The 16,798-nt window shown below is 39.4% G+C and overlaps 1 protein-coding gene across 28 annotated transcripts in view; it reads left to right on the top strand.

The window, feature by feature from the left end:
- The window catches only part of SVIL (supervillin), a 143,575-nt gene that overhangs the window by 33,697 nt on the left and 93,080 nt on the right, over positions 1–16,798 (top strand). For 13 of the 28 annotated variants that reach the window (XM_069859407.1, XM_069859404.1, XM_069859402.1 and 10 more), the window contains exon 1: positions 932–1,019. The exons of 1 other annotated variant lie outside the window; for it this stretch is intronic. In XM_069859407.1, the coding sequence (XP_069715508.1) occupies positions 956–1,019 (64 nt within the window). In that variant the 5' untranslated portion in view covers positions 932–955. Of the gene's footprint in view, positions 1–931; positions 1,020–3,608; positions 4,162–16,798 lie in introns of those variants that run through there. 14 more of the 28 variants (XM_069859427.1, XM_069859426.1, XM_069859425.1 and 11 more) reach the window with 6 other exon arrangements.

The following is a 16,798-nucleotide window of genomic DNA, read 5'->3' as shown; positions in this document are numbered from 1 at the left end:
GGATTTTCCCACTGTAAGTTCATAATGATTTTGCCGTACAGAAAGAAAAAAAAACCTCTTCCCCTCTTCCCTCATCTCCTTTCAAATGCACGTTTTGGGCTGTCTTGTGGTTTGACCAAAGTTGACAAAGGGTTGTGATATCTCTTGATCAGATAGATTATTTTTGTTTTGTCCTTACTTTGTGGTGAGGTTTTTTAACCCTGTATTGTCTCACTGGAGTGGTGGTTCATGAGTAGATTATAACAACTCTCTGAGATATTCAGGGAGAGCCTAGACTATACCAGTTGCTACATAGAGAGAATGCTACAGGTTAAGGGAAAAAAAGCCTTTTTCTTCAGTCCAGAGTTTAGCCTGTAGAGTCCAGGTGTTCTTCTTCAGCAAGAGAGCTATCTTTTACTGCTCTGCCTGCTTGAAATTCAAATGGAAGAGCAAATCCTCCCTGGGAAACCAGGAGATTATCGATTTGGGGGATATATGAGTTTTGCATTAAAGAGAAGCTGGGCTGGAGGGCACAGGATTTGACACAAAACATGCTGCCTTATTCCCGTGGGCAGACAGTGCAGCTGAACTGGGTATTACAAAGTCTGTGGGACTGCCCTCCCTTGTTTGCCACCTTCTCATTGATTCAGAGCACAGGGAGTTATTTGGCTGTGTGGCAATAACACCAACTGTAATATGTGTCTAATAGTGAAAGAATGAATGGTTTGTTCTCCCAGAAAGACAAAAAGTTTAGATTTTTTTTTCGCAAAAGATAAATAAAAAAATCCTTTGAGTCATTTTAGGCTCTCACAGAAACTTGAATATGCTAAATGAATGTGGTTGCCTAGCTGAGCCAATAGGGGTGGCCAGGCACAGCAACACTTTTATCCCACAAGAGGGAGGAGGGGTGAATGAGCTAGAAGATATAAGCTGAAACAAAGCCATGCTGTCCTTCTGAGTCATTCACATACACTGGATGGGTAAGGCTTCCTGCTTCCTGGGACACAGAAGTGGGGTCATGATTCTAACAATGGATGCTGGTAAGTCACTTTTTCTTAAATTTAACAGTCTTTTTTTTTTTTTTCTGGGACATATCTCCTTCCCCTCAACTGAAAAGAAGGTATTTGTAAACTGTGAAGCTGAATTGTTAAATAAGTACATGTTTACTCCTCACTTCTGTGCATGCTTTACTGTGCATCACACTGGCATTATTTCTTGATTGTTTCTCATTGAATACATATCCTCTCTCGCAATGCAAGACCCTGATATCAAAAGTGCGTCTGTTAATTTGTACCTCTGTCCTAATTGGAAGAGGACTTACAGTCTGAGTGCACAGTGTCTCACTGTCTCTGATAACAGAGGTGGTAGTCTCTGGAAGATATATGCCAGATCTTAAGCTTGTTGTAAAGAGCCAGTGATGAACTAATATATTGGCTGTGGCTGCCTCTGCTCTGTGTTTACAGAAATTTTGTCTTGAGGAGGAAGAGGGACAAACTGCTGTGTTTCCTTGGTAGTCAGTTCTGCTTTGTGTGTTCATAGGCACGGAAGTCTATGAAAAGAGCATACACAGTAATTTTTGTTTTTAAATTAGAAATATTTAACATAGTTCCCTGTGTGGCAGAGAGAGTGAATGCAAATAGTAAGATGAAGAGTGGTTTCTATAAAAGATACAAGCAATCCCAGTACTGCTTCTTGAGAGGGGGTGTGTTTGCATGTCATAACTCACATCCTTCACATTCCTCAGTAATAAAAGACCTTGGATTTTAAATGGTTATGGATAGGGCATAAAGCACCAGTGATTGTGCTCTGGCAGCATGCTCACGGCTGCTCTTTCTCTTACCAGTTGCAAGCATGCCTGCTGCATTTTTAAAAGCTCTGTTGAACTTTTGTCAGCAGGTGGTTCAGCTACTTTTTTTCTCCGCAGTGCAGAAGCATAATGTGACAAGTTCTACAGGTGATGTTCAGAGCAATAAACTTATTTGGGCAGATCTTTCTGGTCTGTTTTATCCACTTGTCACATGCTCAGATTATTCTATGCTAATGAAAAGCTCACTGTCCCCACTGTACATCTGAATTGATTCAGTTAGGCATTTGCTAGGGCCTAAAGGGAAAACTCTCTGTGCCTTCTTCCAGTTTCCAAGGCTTGCAGAAGGTTCTTCATGCACAATCTAGAGGAGATAGAAAATCACTTCTTTTAACCCACCCGTACTTAATTGAAGTTTCTTTGTCATCATCTGTGTAGGCAAGATTGAAGGCAATGTCTCTTTGTGTTCAATGTATGTTACATGTTTTGCAAATAAGTTAAAACCTGGGCCCTTTAATGGAGACAGTAAAATTTAGTGCAGGCTCAGAGAGAAGTAGAATGGCATATGGCTGACCATTTTCTATGGCATAGAGGAGGCTGGTTTTTGTATTTTGACCTTTTCATTAGAGATTTTTCTAGAGGAACCAAATTTTAGACCCCTCTTAAAGCAGTTTGTATATGGGGAATTAGCAATCCCCTTCTTTCCCCACTTGTACAAGATGGCAGATGTCATACCCAGTATTATAGGAGGCAATGGTCAGGATTTATGTGCTCCAATGAGATATGGGTCCAGGCTTTGCCCACAAGACTCTTCTTCCCTTTTGAAGTACCAGAGTTCCTGTACTGCGCTGGAGTAATTTATTTCTTTGTTTTTGAAAGACTGTAGTGATGTTGACAATATGTGGTTTAAAAATAACTCTTTTATTTGTGTATACGTATTGTATTTGCGTTTTGTGGTTTCATTGCACTGTGAGGTGTACCATAAAGATAATGCTGCTTACCTGTGCACCACTGGATCCAAACCAGTATCTCCTTCCAGGACATTGTCACTGCATTAGTTCCTCAGGAACTGCTGTGTTCTAGTAGTCCTAGGGGTAATTTTTAGAGCTATGTTGACTTCTGTGGTTGGTTAGTAAACATACATTTTGGAAACTTCCTTAAGAATTCTTAAATCATAGTTCTCAGCTTCTTTGTGGAAAAATGGTTCTACCTAACTGAAAGGAAACATTGTAGTATCAGGATTTATAACAGTGAGTTCTAGTACTTCTCAGGTCTAGCTAAGTTATAGAAAAAGTATACAAGGAATTCAGTGCCTTAATCTAGGACACAGATAGTGCTTCATGAAGTGTATCTGCTTGGCTTTGACTGCCTTTTAAAGCTGAGCTTGCTGTTCAAAGAAATGTTTGCTTATTTCAAAATATAGGTTTGCATTACAAGTCAGGGCTGATGATATTTTTTTATGGGCATCAAATTCTTTAGCTGCTTTTTAATAGAAGTTCTGTTCCTTAAGATAAATGTAAGAAAACTTGTCCAGTTGTTTCCGTTTTTATTAAATGCATTTTGTTCTGCTACGTTTGTCTTTGCAGCTTGTAATTTCCCACAGGAGCAGGTCTAAAAATGTTATGGATGGGGGTAATAAAAAGGAAAGCTGCAAGATCGAGTTGACGGTATAATTGGATTTGAAGCAGCTACAGGCTGGGACTGTTGCAACAGCTGATTTGATCCTTCTGAGTTTCAAGAGCTATTTATGGTAGATTAGCTGTATCAAAGCTCTACTGTTCCAACCATAAAAGGTTGGTCCTATGTAAAGTTGCCACACTGCATTTGGCTTAGTCCTCTGAGGCTGGAGAGCCTATACGTTTTTATGTGGATAAATCAAGTGATGGATGAAAATACTAAAGGCAGATCAAGGAATAACACTGTTGAGGACTTCAGATGGCAGCGAACTCTTAAAAGGAGATTTTCACTAATAAACTTTTTGCTCTAATGTTTGGAATCAGCTCTTGGATATAGCTCCTGCGTATTTACTGCATTTGGTGAATGCATGCTTTTAGGAAAGCGCTGTTCTAAATTTATCTGACTTATCTGAATCATCTTGACTGCACATGTACTTGCCAGCTTTGCATGTTGATATGTGGTAACTTTTATGAAGTCAGTTTTCTGTTTTCTTAGCGGGTGAGTGTTAGACCCTTTGGAAAGGAATCTTAACTGAAGTGAGAAACTTATCTATAACAATAATTATGAAATTCCTGGCTAAAGAGACCTTCAGGCATTATCAGTAATTATTTTAAGAAGACTTTGACTCCTGCTGCTACATCTGTACTTTCTTTCGTTCCTTGTGTATCGGCAGACAAGTGGATATTTTACAGGATCCTGAAGTAAGTAGCACCTCATTCGGAGTGCTTGCACGCAGTCGCTTGAGCCAGTTGTTTGAGAATATTTAGAGCTTTGTCAGGTTGAAATGTGAGTGGGTTTATTCCAGCCTGTGCATGCCAGTCATTCAGCCTTCCTTAAGGCATTTTGTGTTTTTATTCTTGTGGTTTTCCTTGAAGGATGAGTTCATTCTGCTATGAATGGAAAGTCCTCTTGTGGGTTGTTTTTTGTGTGAGGTATCACTCTTCTTTTTGGTTTTAAAACATTAACCTTAGCCACAGTACTACAAGGAGCTATAAGGACACTTCTATAAACCAAAAATTTTTCAGTAGTAATTTTCTCTTGTGTTTAAGAAGTTCTGTAAATGTGTGAATACTGTTGCATTGGAAACTCTGTTGTGTTTTGAGGGTTTGAGTGTTCTGAAGAAAGCTTTCCAGTCTCTTCTTTTTAAACATTACCAGGACAGCACATGTGAAAAGTACTGGCGCTGCTTTACCTTCCTTTCCTGCAGCAGTATCAGCCATTAAAAGTAGGGAGCATAAGGGAAAGGAGGGTGAAAAGAGGAGGTTCCTTGCTTCAATGATGTTCCAGGTGTTGTATTTTAATCTCCAGAAACGCAAGAATAGCGTCCTTGCCGAGGAAATAAATTTTCAGTGTTTCAGTTTCCTTTTCAGGAACTAGCAGTTTAAGGCCATTTTCTGTTTTCTTTGGATTACAAATCTGTATTTCTCTGTCAAATAGATCTAGAATTTTTATTCTGAATTATGTAAAACTGTGGGTTAGCATAGAGGATACCAGCAGAGGCAGAATATGTCTGGAGAGTTACTGTTTAAAAACTACTTTATAAATTTAGGGATGGGAGTATTTTATTGGAACACCCTCCCCACCCCATATATTTAAACTTTCCCACACAGACTTTTTTAGATACACAAATAAATACTCACCTGTGTCTCCATATTTTATAGGAGATTGTATCCTTCTGCCTGCAAAGGCGGTGAGGTTTAGGAAGAAACTGCCCCATCCATATCCTTCAGATAGCCTGTTAATTTTTGTCTTCAATTAATAGATGTGTACTTCAGTTTGATACCTGACTTTGAAATGTTTTTATGTTGCTTCCAGTAAAGTTAGTATTTTTAATAAGGATCCTTTTTATATGATCTGATTTTTTTTTCTTTTTTGCTTGTATTTTAAAAAGCAAGTTGACGTGGGTTGCTTCTCCATTTCAGCATGTGCATTGTGCTCCTGCAAACCTGTTAGATGGTGTTAATGCCTTACAAGCCTTAAAACAGACCAACGAGACATCAGATATGGAAGTTAGGTACCACAGAACCTGCACAAGATCAGGAAGACACTGTTGGAGCTCTTAATTTGGGTTTCAGGCTCAAGTGTGTTAAGGGTGTAATGCAGGAAACAGTTTGATTGATAAAAAGCTATCATATCAGCTCCTCTTGTGCAGCAGATAGTTCAACTTGTTGAAGAAACAGGTAAATTTTCTTCCCTGCTGTCTCTGGGAAAATAGTCAATTTAAGCATTAATTCTACCTCTCCTGATGATGTTTTGTCTTGATTGCATTGCTAAATTACATTCTTGGCAAAAATTTCTGGTGGGAATCAGGTTTTTATGATATTTATTTAAAAGGACTGTAGCTTTGTACATTGCATTTCTTTGCTAAATTCCGTGTATTTGATAGTTCGTATGGGATAAAGATAGTGAGGACAGACAAGCAGTTTTAATCTAGCTATGCCATTTTTACTTTTATACAGGGAATAGAGATTGCACTGTATCTGCACACAGAGCTTCCCCAAACTGTCTAGTAGAGGAAAGTGAAATGATAGCATGGATTTCTTCTTCACAGTGAGTCAAGGTACACTCAGAGATGGTGGAGTTGAGCCATTTGTGACCAAGACATTTTCAGAGAGGTTGGAAGAGTCGTTTGCCTGTTTCCTGTGTGTAAAGGGTTGATGTGTTACCCTGCATACATCACAACACATTATGAGCCGTGATTTCTCTCTTATTTAGATTTTTGTTGATGAAGTGGTTTGAAAGCTTCATATAGACTTAGTGCATTTGTTTATGCAAAAAAAATATTATGGATGTGTAGAATTTGTGATTTGTGGGTTTAGTTTTTTTTTTTTAAATACAACATTGTCATTTTCCTTGCTCAGAACATTTTCACACAATCTTTTCTATGAAGCCTTCCACATAATGAACATAGGTGGAAATTGCACAAGCTTAATTAATTTAAATGTCCATTGTTTGAGTTCCTATTTGTTCCCCAATGTTGTCTGATCACTAAAATTTTGAAGAGGTGAAAGCTCTGGAACAATTTGCAGTAATAGAGTGACTGAGATTATTGACTTTGCAGTCACTGGGGTTCCCAGTGAGTTTTCTTGCTGAATGCTTAGGCTTCTATTTCAGTGTGGAGAAGCCTCCATTTCGGGTAATGGAGGGGAATAGTGAGCTCTCAAAGGAAGCAATGTGCGCAGTGTTTGCACCTTATTTATTCACTGTTTTTACTGTTTTCCCAACTAGGCACTTGAGAGTTAACAGACATGCTGGAAGGTCGTGATTTTTAATAAGCAAAACATGTCCTAGTTGGAATCTGCCTTAAGCAGATAAGAATGCATTGGGTAACTGGTGATAAAAATGCTTCTGATGTCATTTACTCACATGGTGGTTTGTTGAAGGGAGCCTTTCAGTAGAGAGGGCACAGCAATTATGTATTAAGTCTTTGCTGATGGATTTGGATTTAGTTGATGGGATGGTCTCTCTTTGCTTTAATGATGACAGTTTTCAGAGTTTAAAAAAAATAAGCTGTAAAGTCAGATTTCAAAGACCCAGATTAAAATTCAGATTTTCAGGCATGTCTCTCTTCAGGTATACACAAAACCCCGTCATGATGAACTTAAACATGAAGCATAAATTATAGGTTGTAATAACTAAGACCAGATCTGTTTCTAAAGCAACTTAAGGTCTCATCAGACTGTTGCGCAGGAAGTGTATGATTTCCCCCCAGAACAAAGCTGTTTGTCGCTGAAAGCTGCAATGCTGTTACTCGTGGTCTGTTACAAAGGCACTGCCTTCAGGAGTTAGTGAAGAGATTGTGTGCCAAAGTACCTTGACAAGTTAATAATAATTCTTTGGAGTTAATGACTGCCAAATGTGCTCCTCATGGCTTATACCTGTAATAATCTTGGCAGCCAGCAAAGACCTGCAGGTTTTTATTCTTGCTCTGTCACATCAGCTTTAGATTTAGACAAAATCACTGTCTATTCCCTAAAAAACAAAGTTAGCACAGTCCCCTTCTATCTCACTTTGGAAGGAGGGATGAGTGTGAATTAATGGTTCAAAACAGTTACACCAAATGACCTAGGGAATATGCAAGTCATATGTGCTTCACATGCGACTTTTTCCAGTTTTCTGACAAGAAGCTCAGTTAAGCCTCAGACAGCTAGAATAACTCTTTAACTCTTACAAACAATTGGGGCAATTCTTTTTTATTAGCATGGAAAATGGACAGTATTTAAATGTAATTTTCCACCAAGTGCCAACTGGCCCCCAAAACAAGGTGATATCCTGCTGCAAGCAAAATTTCAGGCAGCTGTTGGCACTCCAGCAGTGACTAGGGGGTGGTAATGCTAACCCTGTAGCCACAAGTTAGGGCTGGGATCTGAGACACCTAGGTTCACTTGGCTGTGGTGTCAGTCGTCACAACACCTGCCTGCCCTCAGTTTCCAATAAAAAAACCCAAACTTGCCTGATTGTTAACACAGGCAACCAGGGCAGAACAGCTGGGGCAGTTGGTGCTCCAGCACCATCGGATTTCACTTTTTCTTCCTCTAAATTGTGAATCAGTGAGTAAAGCTAACCTTGAAGGATATATTTCTTATTGTAGTCAAACCATCCAGAGCATGTAATTCATTTGAAAGAAACAGACTCAAGGATTCAATCTTGGTAATTTTAAGCAACGTGATGAACTCTTAACGTTGAGGGAGGTGCAGCTTTCTGTATGCCTTAAAAACCCTAACTAGACTTAGCAATATACTAAAACTCCTTCAAACAAAAAACACATGCCAGCATTCTGAATTGCACTCAGTGAAACCTGTGTGAGTTGTACAAGCTGACTTGGAAAACATAGCTCAACCTCCATCCCTTCTGATTGAATAGTAAGGCTCATCTTTGGAAGCAAGGAATCTTTATGTTAATAGTTGAAGAGTGTGTTCCAGAATGGTAAACTTAATTTTATAACTGTAAAATGAACTCAAGTCTTTAAAGGCTACCTTACAGTTACAGGTTTAAATACCAAATTTTCAGGTTGAGGTTTCTCATATTTTCTTACTTCCATTTCTTACTAAATTATCAGTGGGGAAACATTAATAGAGAAAATCTGTACCTTATAAAATAGTACATAACACATATTGGTTATAAAGCTCTACACAGTAAAATATTCTGATTACCAATATACAGATATTTAAAGGTATTCTACAAATGTAGAATATGTGCAAATATTGGAGTCACAAATATTTTAACTATTGCTTTGTTAGTATTTGGGTCAGGGCAAGTCCTGCCTCTTAGCCATTTAAAACTGAACTGAGCATTTAACACAAAAGTGTTCCTGCATCTCTGCAAAAAATCGAGAGCATTGCTCTTTAGTCAACCTTAACCAACTGTACCATTAGAAATTTTTTTTTTCTAGTCAGTTCTGTTTATATACCAACTGTCTAGATTTGTGCTTTACTGGTTTACAGTTATTTTGTACCTGCAACACCAATGAATCAGAAGACCTCTAGAGGAAATGTACTCTGCAAAAATTGGTTTTGGTATGTGGGCAACTTTGATGTTTTCTTCCTTGTTGAAATTTCTAGAAAGGATAAAAGTCTTTAGACTTATTCAGAGCAAGAAAGACTAACTGAACTAACCATGAACACAAATACAGGTAAGGTCATTTAATTTTACAAGAAGCCATGCAAATCTATCCTTGACATCTCCTAAGGATTTTGGAGGAGTGTGGATCAGGAAGTGTTAAGGGTACATATGCATGTGTACATGTGTCTGTAAAAGGCAAATAGACTTACACAGATGTCTACCGCAAGTGTCTCTACCACTTTGAGCAGATGAGAGACATGCAGTGAAGAGCCAGGTAGGCTAACAGTGATGGTGACAAGAGGATTGGCATGTAGGTATCTACACCAAGGCTTCATCTAGCCACTGATTGCCATTTGTGTTGAAGAGTAACCTGTCCAGCTGGAGATCTCAGTGATGGAATATTTAAGCTGTAAAAAGAACAGTTAAGTTAGGCACTTTTGAAAAAGTAGCAAAGAACTGGTTATCTTGAAGTATCTTGGAACTCAAAAGAACAGATTTGATGAACATATGTAGCATATTGTGCCAGATAAGAGAGGTAAGTGTTCAGCTCATAGGAGCTCTGGTAACTTAGAGTTGTGAACTTAAAAAAGATCCCATAGGTGTAAATGGTTGATATTTCTCTTCTGACCAGGGGCTGGAAGCCTTTGGTGATCAGTCATCAGATGAAGTCATAACCCTTTATGTGTAAGGGTTCTGTTTAGGTGGGCACAAGAAAAATGATCCAACCTGGCACTTACTCAGAGTCATAAAGGCTTAGATTTTCCAGTGTAAGTGATGTTTCTGGCTATTTGGATTATGCATATTTGCTGGCTATAGGGATTTGTAATGATTGAGTCAAAGGAGAAAACATAGCATCAACACACTTCGGTCCAACATTTTGTTCTCTGAACTAGTAACGTATGTCAGACGTATTAACTAGAAGGATTTATAGCAATTACTAATTGCAGAAAAAACATGAAGTCATCGATAAGACTTCATGTTCTTCATAGCTGCACTGCCTTAAACAAGGGAGGCCAGGAGCAGCCTTGCTATTCACTTGCTTGTAGGCTAGTGTTTAGGGCTGCCTCGAAGTGGGTTCAGGTTTCAGGCTGGTGAGTTTCGAATTGAGGTCTCCTCATTTCTTTTGGAAATGCCTAGGCAATTCCAACACCATTTGCAACACATTCTTTCCTACTACTGTCAGGAATGATGGCTGTTGTCCACCTCTGTTAGACACTCATGCACACCTACTGGGTCATGTTCCTGCAACTGTTGAGGGCTAGGGATACCAAATTTGTTCTTCTGACTGCTTTAGACAGCTTGCGGTTTCCATTGGCAGATGGGAATAGTGGAGGTGGCAACCTTGCCTTAAAATACTAGTTTAGGAATTCCTCCCACTCACCTTCCCATTCCACTTTGCTCCTGAACCATTGTCTCCATGCGCGTCAGTTGGCTACATGGCCACATAGATCAGTGAACTGCTCTGAAAACATTTTTTTTCCCCTTTCTGTCTAGTCCAATGAGTTCCCTAGCCCTGCTTACTATGGCTATGCCAGTGCAGGTGCTGATTCAGTGGGACTGAGAAGAGTCAAGGTTAGAAAAGAGCTGCTCAATGTGGGAATGAGAATGAAGTACAGGTGAGTAGGGAACACTGTGGTGTCTTTGGTTGGGTGGCAGGAAAAGCTGTGAGCCTTATGACCTATGAGGTACCTCAGTGCTTCGTATTGTTTTCACTGTGTCAGGTGTAATGCTAGCATCTAGACGCTTGCAACTCAAGGTCTGTCATACTGGGTTCACAAGATCCTCGGTTTGCTTAATTTAAAGGCTTAAACGGACTGTGGAAAGGCAGGTAGGACAATGTGTTGTGCGAGTGTTGTGCTAATATTCTTATGCCAAAGAGAACTTCTCTCTTATTTTAAGACATCATATTGATTCTTGGACCAAGCTGCCTGTTGTTTCTTCTAGCCCAAAGTTAAAAAATTGCCCAGGTTATCTGCTTGCCTTTGCACCATGCAAAGATGTTCTGAAACAGCATCGTGGGGACTTAAGTCTGAACAGTCTTCCACTTAAAATTAGTTAGTTCTGCACCTCTCACTTGAGATTTGAGTAACATATACTGCCTATACTGGGTTGTTTGGACTTACGTAAAAATAGGTGTAAGTAAACTTAGGGAATAGTTTTGAAGTGCACGTATGAAAGACTTTGAGTTTGATAACACAGAAACTTGGCAGCTTGATTGAAGCCAGGACAGAAGTACCTAGTTTCTAGTGAGACATTACAGGGATGAGTATTTCTGAATGAAACCCAGGGCCAGTAATTGAGTAGACTTTTGAGTGACATGCAATTGCCTGTGATGATGTGAGACTGAATGAAGACAATGAAATGTCATGACAACACAACTCTGTGGAAGTTAATTGTCAGGAAAAAAGTGACTACACACACATTTCTCTTGGCAGACACTTAATATAAATCAAAAGCTATTAAGCTTAGTTGCCCTGGCTTGTCTTCCTGGCATTGCAAGTAGCCTTCCACAACAGGCCACTTGCGTCCCTATGCAAGACTTTGGACAGACCGAGAGAAGAGAAAGCAGGAGTTGAGAGGCTCCAAGGATTAGGGACCAGGCTTTAAGACTGAAGCCTAGAGCTGGTTTCAAGGAGATCCAAGGGAAGTACTTAGAGAAGAGCTCTCTCATGCATTTGGTTTTACTGTCTTGATTGGATAAATGGGCTAGTTTAAACAGGATCTTCAGGTCACCTCTCTGCTGGGAACAGACAAGGTTGATATGCTGGGTAATAGTCTCAGATTTAATCTGAGTATTGCATCATGGGATTACACCCTAGGAGGCATAAAGGACTTATTCTCAACATTACTTCACTTACATATTGTGTACCCTGACAATGCCTCATTCTGTACCTTTGGGACATTTTACTTCTGTTCATATCTTGAATTCAGTGGCTGTGAGACACAACCTGATGCTTGACTTCAGAGTCTGACAAATTGTTTGGGGTTGAAAAGAACTCTGGATTGATTAACACTTGTGAATTGCTTCTGTCTTGTGACATGTGACGATTTGTTCAGTTACCAAGTACTTTTCTGGTGTTTGTGTTGCTTCCACAAACCTGGATTTTTGTGTTGAATGCAGGGGAGCAAAACTTAAGTGTGGCCCTTCCCTGTTTCAAGACTGATAGGCTGAAACCTAACTATGAAAGCTGATGGAGCTTAGATGTGCCCTTCTGCCTGCAAAGGGATGTTTTACTGCAGCTCCCGCTGGGCAGATGTGTGTGAGTCTTCCTGACACAGAACATAATTTTGTCAGTTCACTGGAGGTTAAGTGTATTCAGTAGAGTACAGTAAAAAACAATGTAGTTGGTGGTACTGTTCCCATGGCCATCAAGCTGTCCTCCCTGTGGGTGGTCTAGCAAGGCAGACAAGCTCTAAACATTTAGAAATATTTACATGGTTCAGGAGCCTGACCCTGGCCAATATGGCTATGTCTCCTACAACAGTATCTGATGCCAAAAGAAATTGGGCATTCAGCTTTACCCAGCCTATCATGTTTTTCCCTGTAGCTAGGAGTCCTTCCTACAACCACCTGCCAAGCGTTGTAGCTGTTTAGCTTTAAGGGTTGACAGCTACCCAAACGTGGTTTTGTTGCAGGCTAGAGATTTAGCTTGCAAGTAACTAAAAATAAACTTTAAGGGGGGGGGGGGGCAGGGAGGTAGTAGAGTTCTGCAGGGGCAGACTTGGGGGTTGGATTTTTTCTTTCCTATTTTTGAAGAAGTAAAAATCTAGTTTTTATTTCAGATCTTCTTGAAGTAGATTATTTTAACCTTCTGTTGTTGCTTAAAATAACAAGAATAATAACAATAAAAAAATTCTGCTTCTAAAGGAGATCTCTCATAAGTGAAAGGTCCCCCTTTCCCCTCCACCACAAAGGATCTATCTATCTGTTAGAGCAAACAGGCAGCTTGTGACTTTGAAAATACGTCTTTGTTTTCTGAAGACACAGCATAAATTATTCTCTCCTCTACCCAAAGAAGAGTGGGAAAGAAAAAAAAAAAACAATGCCAAATAGCTTGGTTTCTTCACAGAAGCAAACCAGAAATACCATGATTTAACCGCAGTGATGCTGTGCCTGCCGTGCCCTGACCAATATCAAGCAGTGCCTGTAGTACAAAAGCTCTTTGCCAGGTGTTGGTAAGAATTTACAGTTCTATTCCCAAACATGCTCTCTGGCCAAAGCTGTAGCCTGGGAGCTAGAGGAAGTATCAAGTGAAAAATCACAAGTGATGATGTTCTGTAAAGCCATTTTATTTATGGTACTTCAGACTTTCTGGACTGGCCGATAGGACATTGTATCAGTCACAGTTTTAGCCTTTCTGTTTTTAAAACAGGATCATGATTAGATCCTTTGGAACTTCTGACCTTTCTTCTTCTTAGAGTTGCTTGTCTCTAATTTCCCCTCACTTTCCCTTCAAGGGTTATACCCTTTTTTATTAGGTTATTCTTATCTACATTTCTCTCCTCCATCTCCCCAGATAACTTTGAGTAATCTACAGGTTCCATTGGGGGCACCTTTTAAATACTTTAAAAACTTTGAATGCTCCTTTTTGACAGATCAAACCTCTTACTGTGTTTGTTCTGAAGTGGTGGTGGTGAGGGGAAAATCACATAATTGCATAAATTGTTCTAAGGTAAGGTTTGGTGATGCCTTCAGAAGGACCTAGTTAAATTCATTTTGCTAGGAAGTGAAAAAGTACTTCTGAGCTTTCTAGAGCTGCCTCTCTGCTGACAGAGGAGGAGCACAGACAAGGAACAGACAAGAGAAATGACTATTTGATATTCTAGTTTTGCTTTCCATTTAGAATGAATATTAGGAGGAAGCTTCTAAATAACTAACTGAAAATATGCCTGGATTAATACATCTAATATAGCCTTAAGTTCCACATGCCTTGCAAACTGTGCTCTTTACATTTGTTGCACAATGCAAGTTCATAAGAGCTTCCAATTTACCTGCACTATGATCTTTTATTGAACTCTGTTTTCAGACATGGAGATGCTTTACATCTGGGGTTGGTTGGGTCACATCTCTCTGAAATACGTGTCCAAGCCAGTGGTTTAAATCTGCAGCACCATCACAGATATGAAAAAAATAAACAACTGTCAAACAGATTACACATTTTGGTACAGAAGAACTGTTTATGCCTTTTAGTAATGGAATATCATGTCACAAACTTTATTTAATCATTGCAGTGTGCAAGTTTCATTTGACTTGTGGCACTTACTGAAGCATACTGACTGCATGAAATAGTTGTCCGTATGCATCTTATAAGCCCCTTGTGGCTTGGGCAACTGTTCTCTCACACAGGAGCAGCCTTTGAAGGGCTGGTCGTCACATGCTTGGCTTTTAAGTCCAGTGACATGTAGGAGGAGAGAAACAGGAGGAGATAAGACTGGAACAGGTTTTATAGGCTAAAACTGATGAGGCCTGTGAAGAAGCATCACATCCACTGATAGTATTGATAGGCATCCTTAGAAGCAGCACTCAGATGTCTGCTGTATCTATTAATCTCTGTGAAACAACCTAGATGGCTGGACCAACTGCAGGCTTGATGCACTTTCTGACAGCATAAGATTGGCTTGTAATAAATATGCTAAAGAAGCAACAGGAACAATGGAACCTATTTGGGAGCAGACATGCCATTGAGTTTTCATAAATCCCTGGAAGTGTAATACTGGCAAATGAATATTCATAAATCAGGCTATTAAAATTTTAAAGAGAACCTTGAGGGGGTGTGATGTCAGTTTTGAGAGTTAATTATAGAGATGGTAGAATCCTTGACTAAGTAGGCTAAACATTCTCCCACAACAGTTTTTACACAACAATCAGGGAGATGCCGCATCGGATATAGGTTCTGAATCTCTTAACATATTCCCTGAACCAAAAGTCTGCCAGTGCAGAGAAGAGGAATTATTTATCTCCAGCTACTGTGTAGTAAATCAGCTTCAAGTCTTCAAGTAGTTTTGTTGATGGTCGTTTCTTTTGTACTTATTTTTGTTGCTGAATTGGTTGCAATTTCTGGCTTGCTTGCCATGAAGTACCCTGCTGGGCTGGGACGCATGTGGTGGCTCTTATGAAAAATTCCAGTTGTTAAATGCAATCTGTAGTGTTCACTAGATTTAGTATGGGAAACACTAATACTACAGTAACTTTACATAAGGTAGTGATCGATTTTTAGGATTGGTGCTTTGTTTAAAGAGACTCTATTCCTCTCCAAAGAGTTAGAAAAAATATCTGATTTCCATTTTGTAGGACAGCTGTATTCTACAATGCTTCCAGAATTGCTGAGGGATTGGAAAGAGCTGCAGAGACCATAGTTCTAGTCCCACATGGCAGAAATTAATTGAAAAGCTTTTGGCGATGGTCAGTGTACTCTTATTTTTCCTGTTACATGTTTTTCCACAGTATGGATTGAAACTGTAGAAGAAGCAACAAAGCAAATCCCTTATACTTGTTCTGGTAGTGGTACGATGGCCAGAAACAGTTAATAGGATCCTAGCTACCTGGAACCAGGGTAGTTAAAGTCCTAAGTTTTAGGACCTTTCTGAAGTCAATGTTACTGATTCACTTCAAATAATACGTACTTTCTATCTTAAATTGAAAGGGTGAACCAAAAGGGAGAGCATGTTACTGTGTTTCTTGAATCAATATCTGTAATGCAAGATCCTTTTAACAGTGCAACCCATAGGAGGAAGAGGAACAAAATAATACTTGGATTTTTTTTTTAGATGTAGTGTAAAGTTAAAATCTAAATCAAACCAAACTAGTAATTTGTTTTGGTTCAGGAACTGTTATAGCTGATCACCCCCTTTATTTTGCCAGAGCAAGGAACAGTAAACACTGTAAGCATAGATGAAGCAGTTCTTAAATCCCAGCAAAAAGCATGAAAACAATTGTGAATCTCAAAACATACTAAACAGGATTCTGAAGGTTTGGGAGGATTTAGAAAATAGTTTCAGATTCTTTTGAAATTGAAGTAATTTTTTTTTAAGAGACAACTCTTCAGCAGCTGCTAAGTCTAAGAGAGATGCTATGTGGCCATAAAAACGCAAAAAGTCTTAAATTTTGAAACATACTTGATCAGAAATAATGCTCCCAAGAGCTCACACCAGCTGGGGGAATGCAACAGGAAATCCCTAATGTCTAGTGAGATGTACTGCAATTTTGAGAGAAGGAAAACCACTTATTAACCTCAGCTTTCAGCCCTTGTTGTAGGGTGACTAAGGAGGCAGTGTCTGCTTTTGGGTGTAAAACACAGACTGCCTTTTTGAAGGAGGCTTTCAGAATCTTCTGAGAGGAAACATATTTATCGCTTGCCTGACCTTGCAATTTGCATGATTAAGTAAGCATGACTTCTTCTATACTTATCGCTCAGTCTTGAGTCCTTTTACTATAAAGGGAGTTGTGCTACAGAAACTGTCTTTCCCCCACATTCCCACTTTAAGCTTACCAAAGATACTTTAACTATGTGGCCTCAATACGTGAGATCAGGCAGGAAAAATAAAAATATACATTTGCAAGATGTGTTTCATGATGGAAAACTAAGTTCAAGAGTGTTCTGGACGAGAGCTTTTTGAATGTAACTTGCAGGCAAAGTTTTGTTGATTGCATCCATGCAGGATACAGCAAAGCTACTTGCCACAGAGGAGGAACTGAACAGATGCCCAATCTTCATCGTAAGTCTGGCCTCTGGGAAGAAAAGCCATGTTTGATTGAAGTCCAGGCTTTTCCTTAGC

This window comes from Phaenicophaeus curvirostris, chromosome 6, assembly GCF_032191515.1.
Source record: "Phaenicophaeus curvirostris isolate KB17595 chromosome 6, BPBGC_Pcur_1.0, whole genome shotgun sequence".
NCBI classification, from domain to species: domain Eukaryota; kingdom Metazoa; phylum Chordata; class Aves; order Cuculiformes; family Cuculidae; genus Phaenicophaeus; species Phaenicophaeus curvirostris.
The sequence above is the reverse complement of the archived record's forward strand: the minus strand, read 5'-3'. Positions and strand labels throughout refer to the sequence as shown.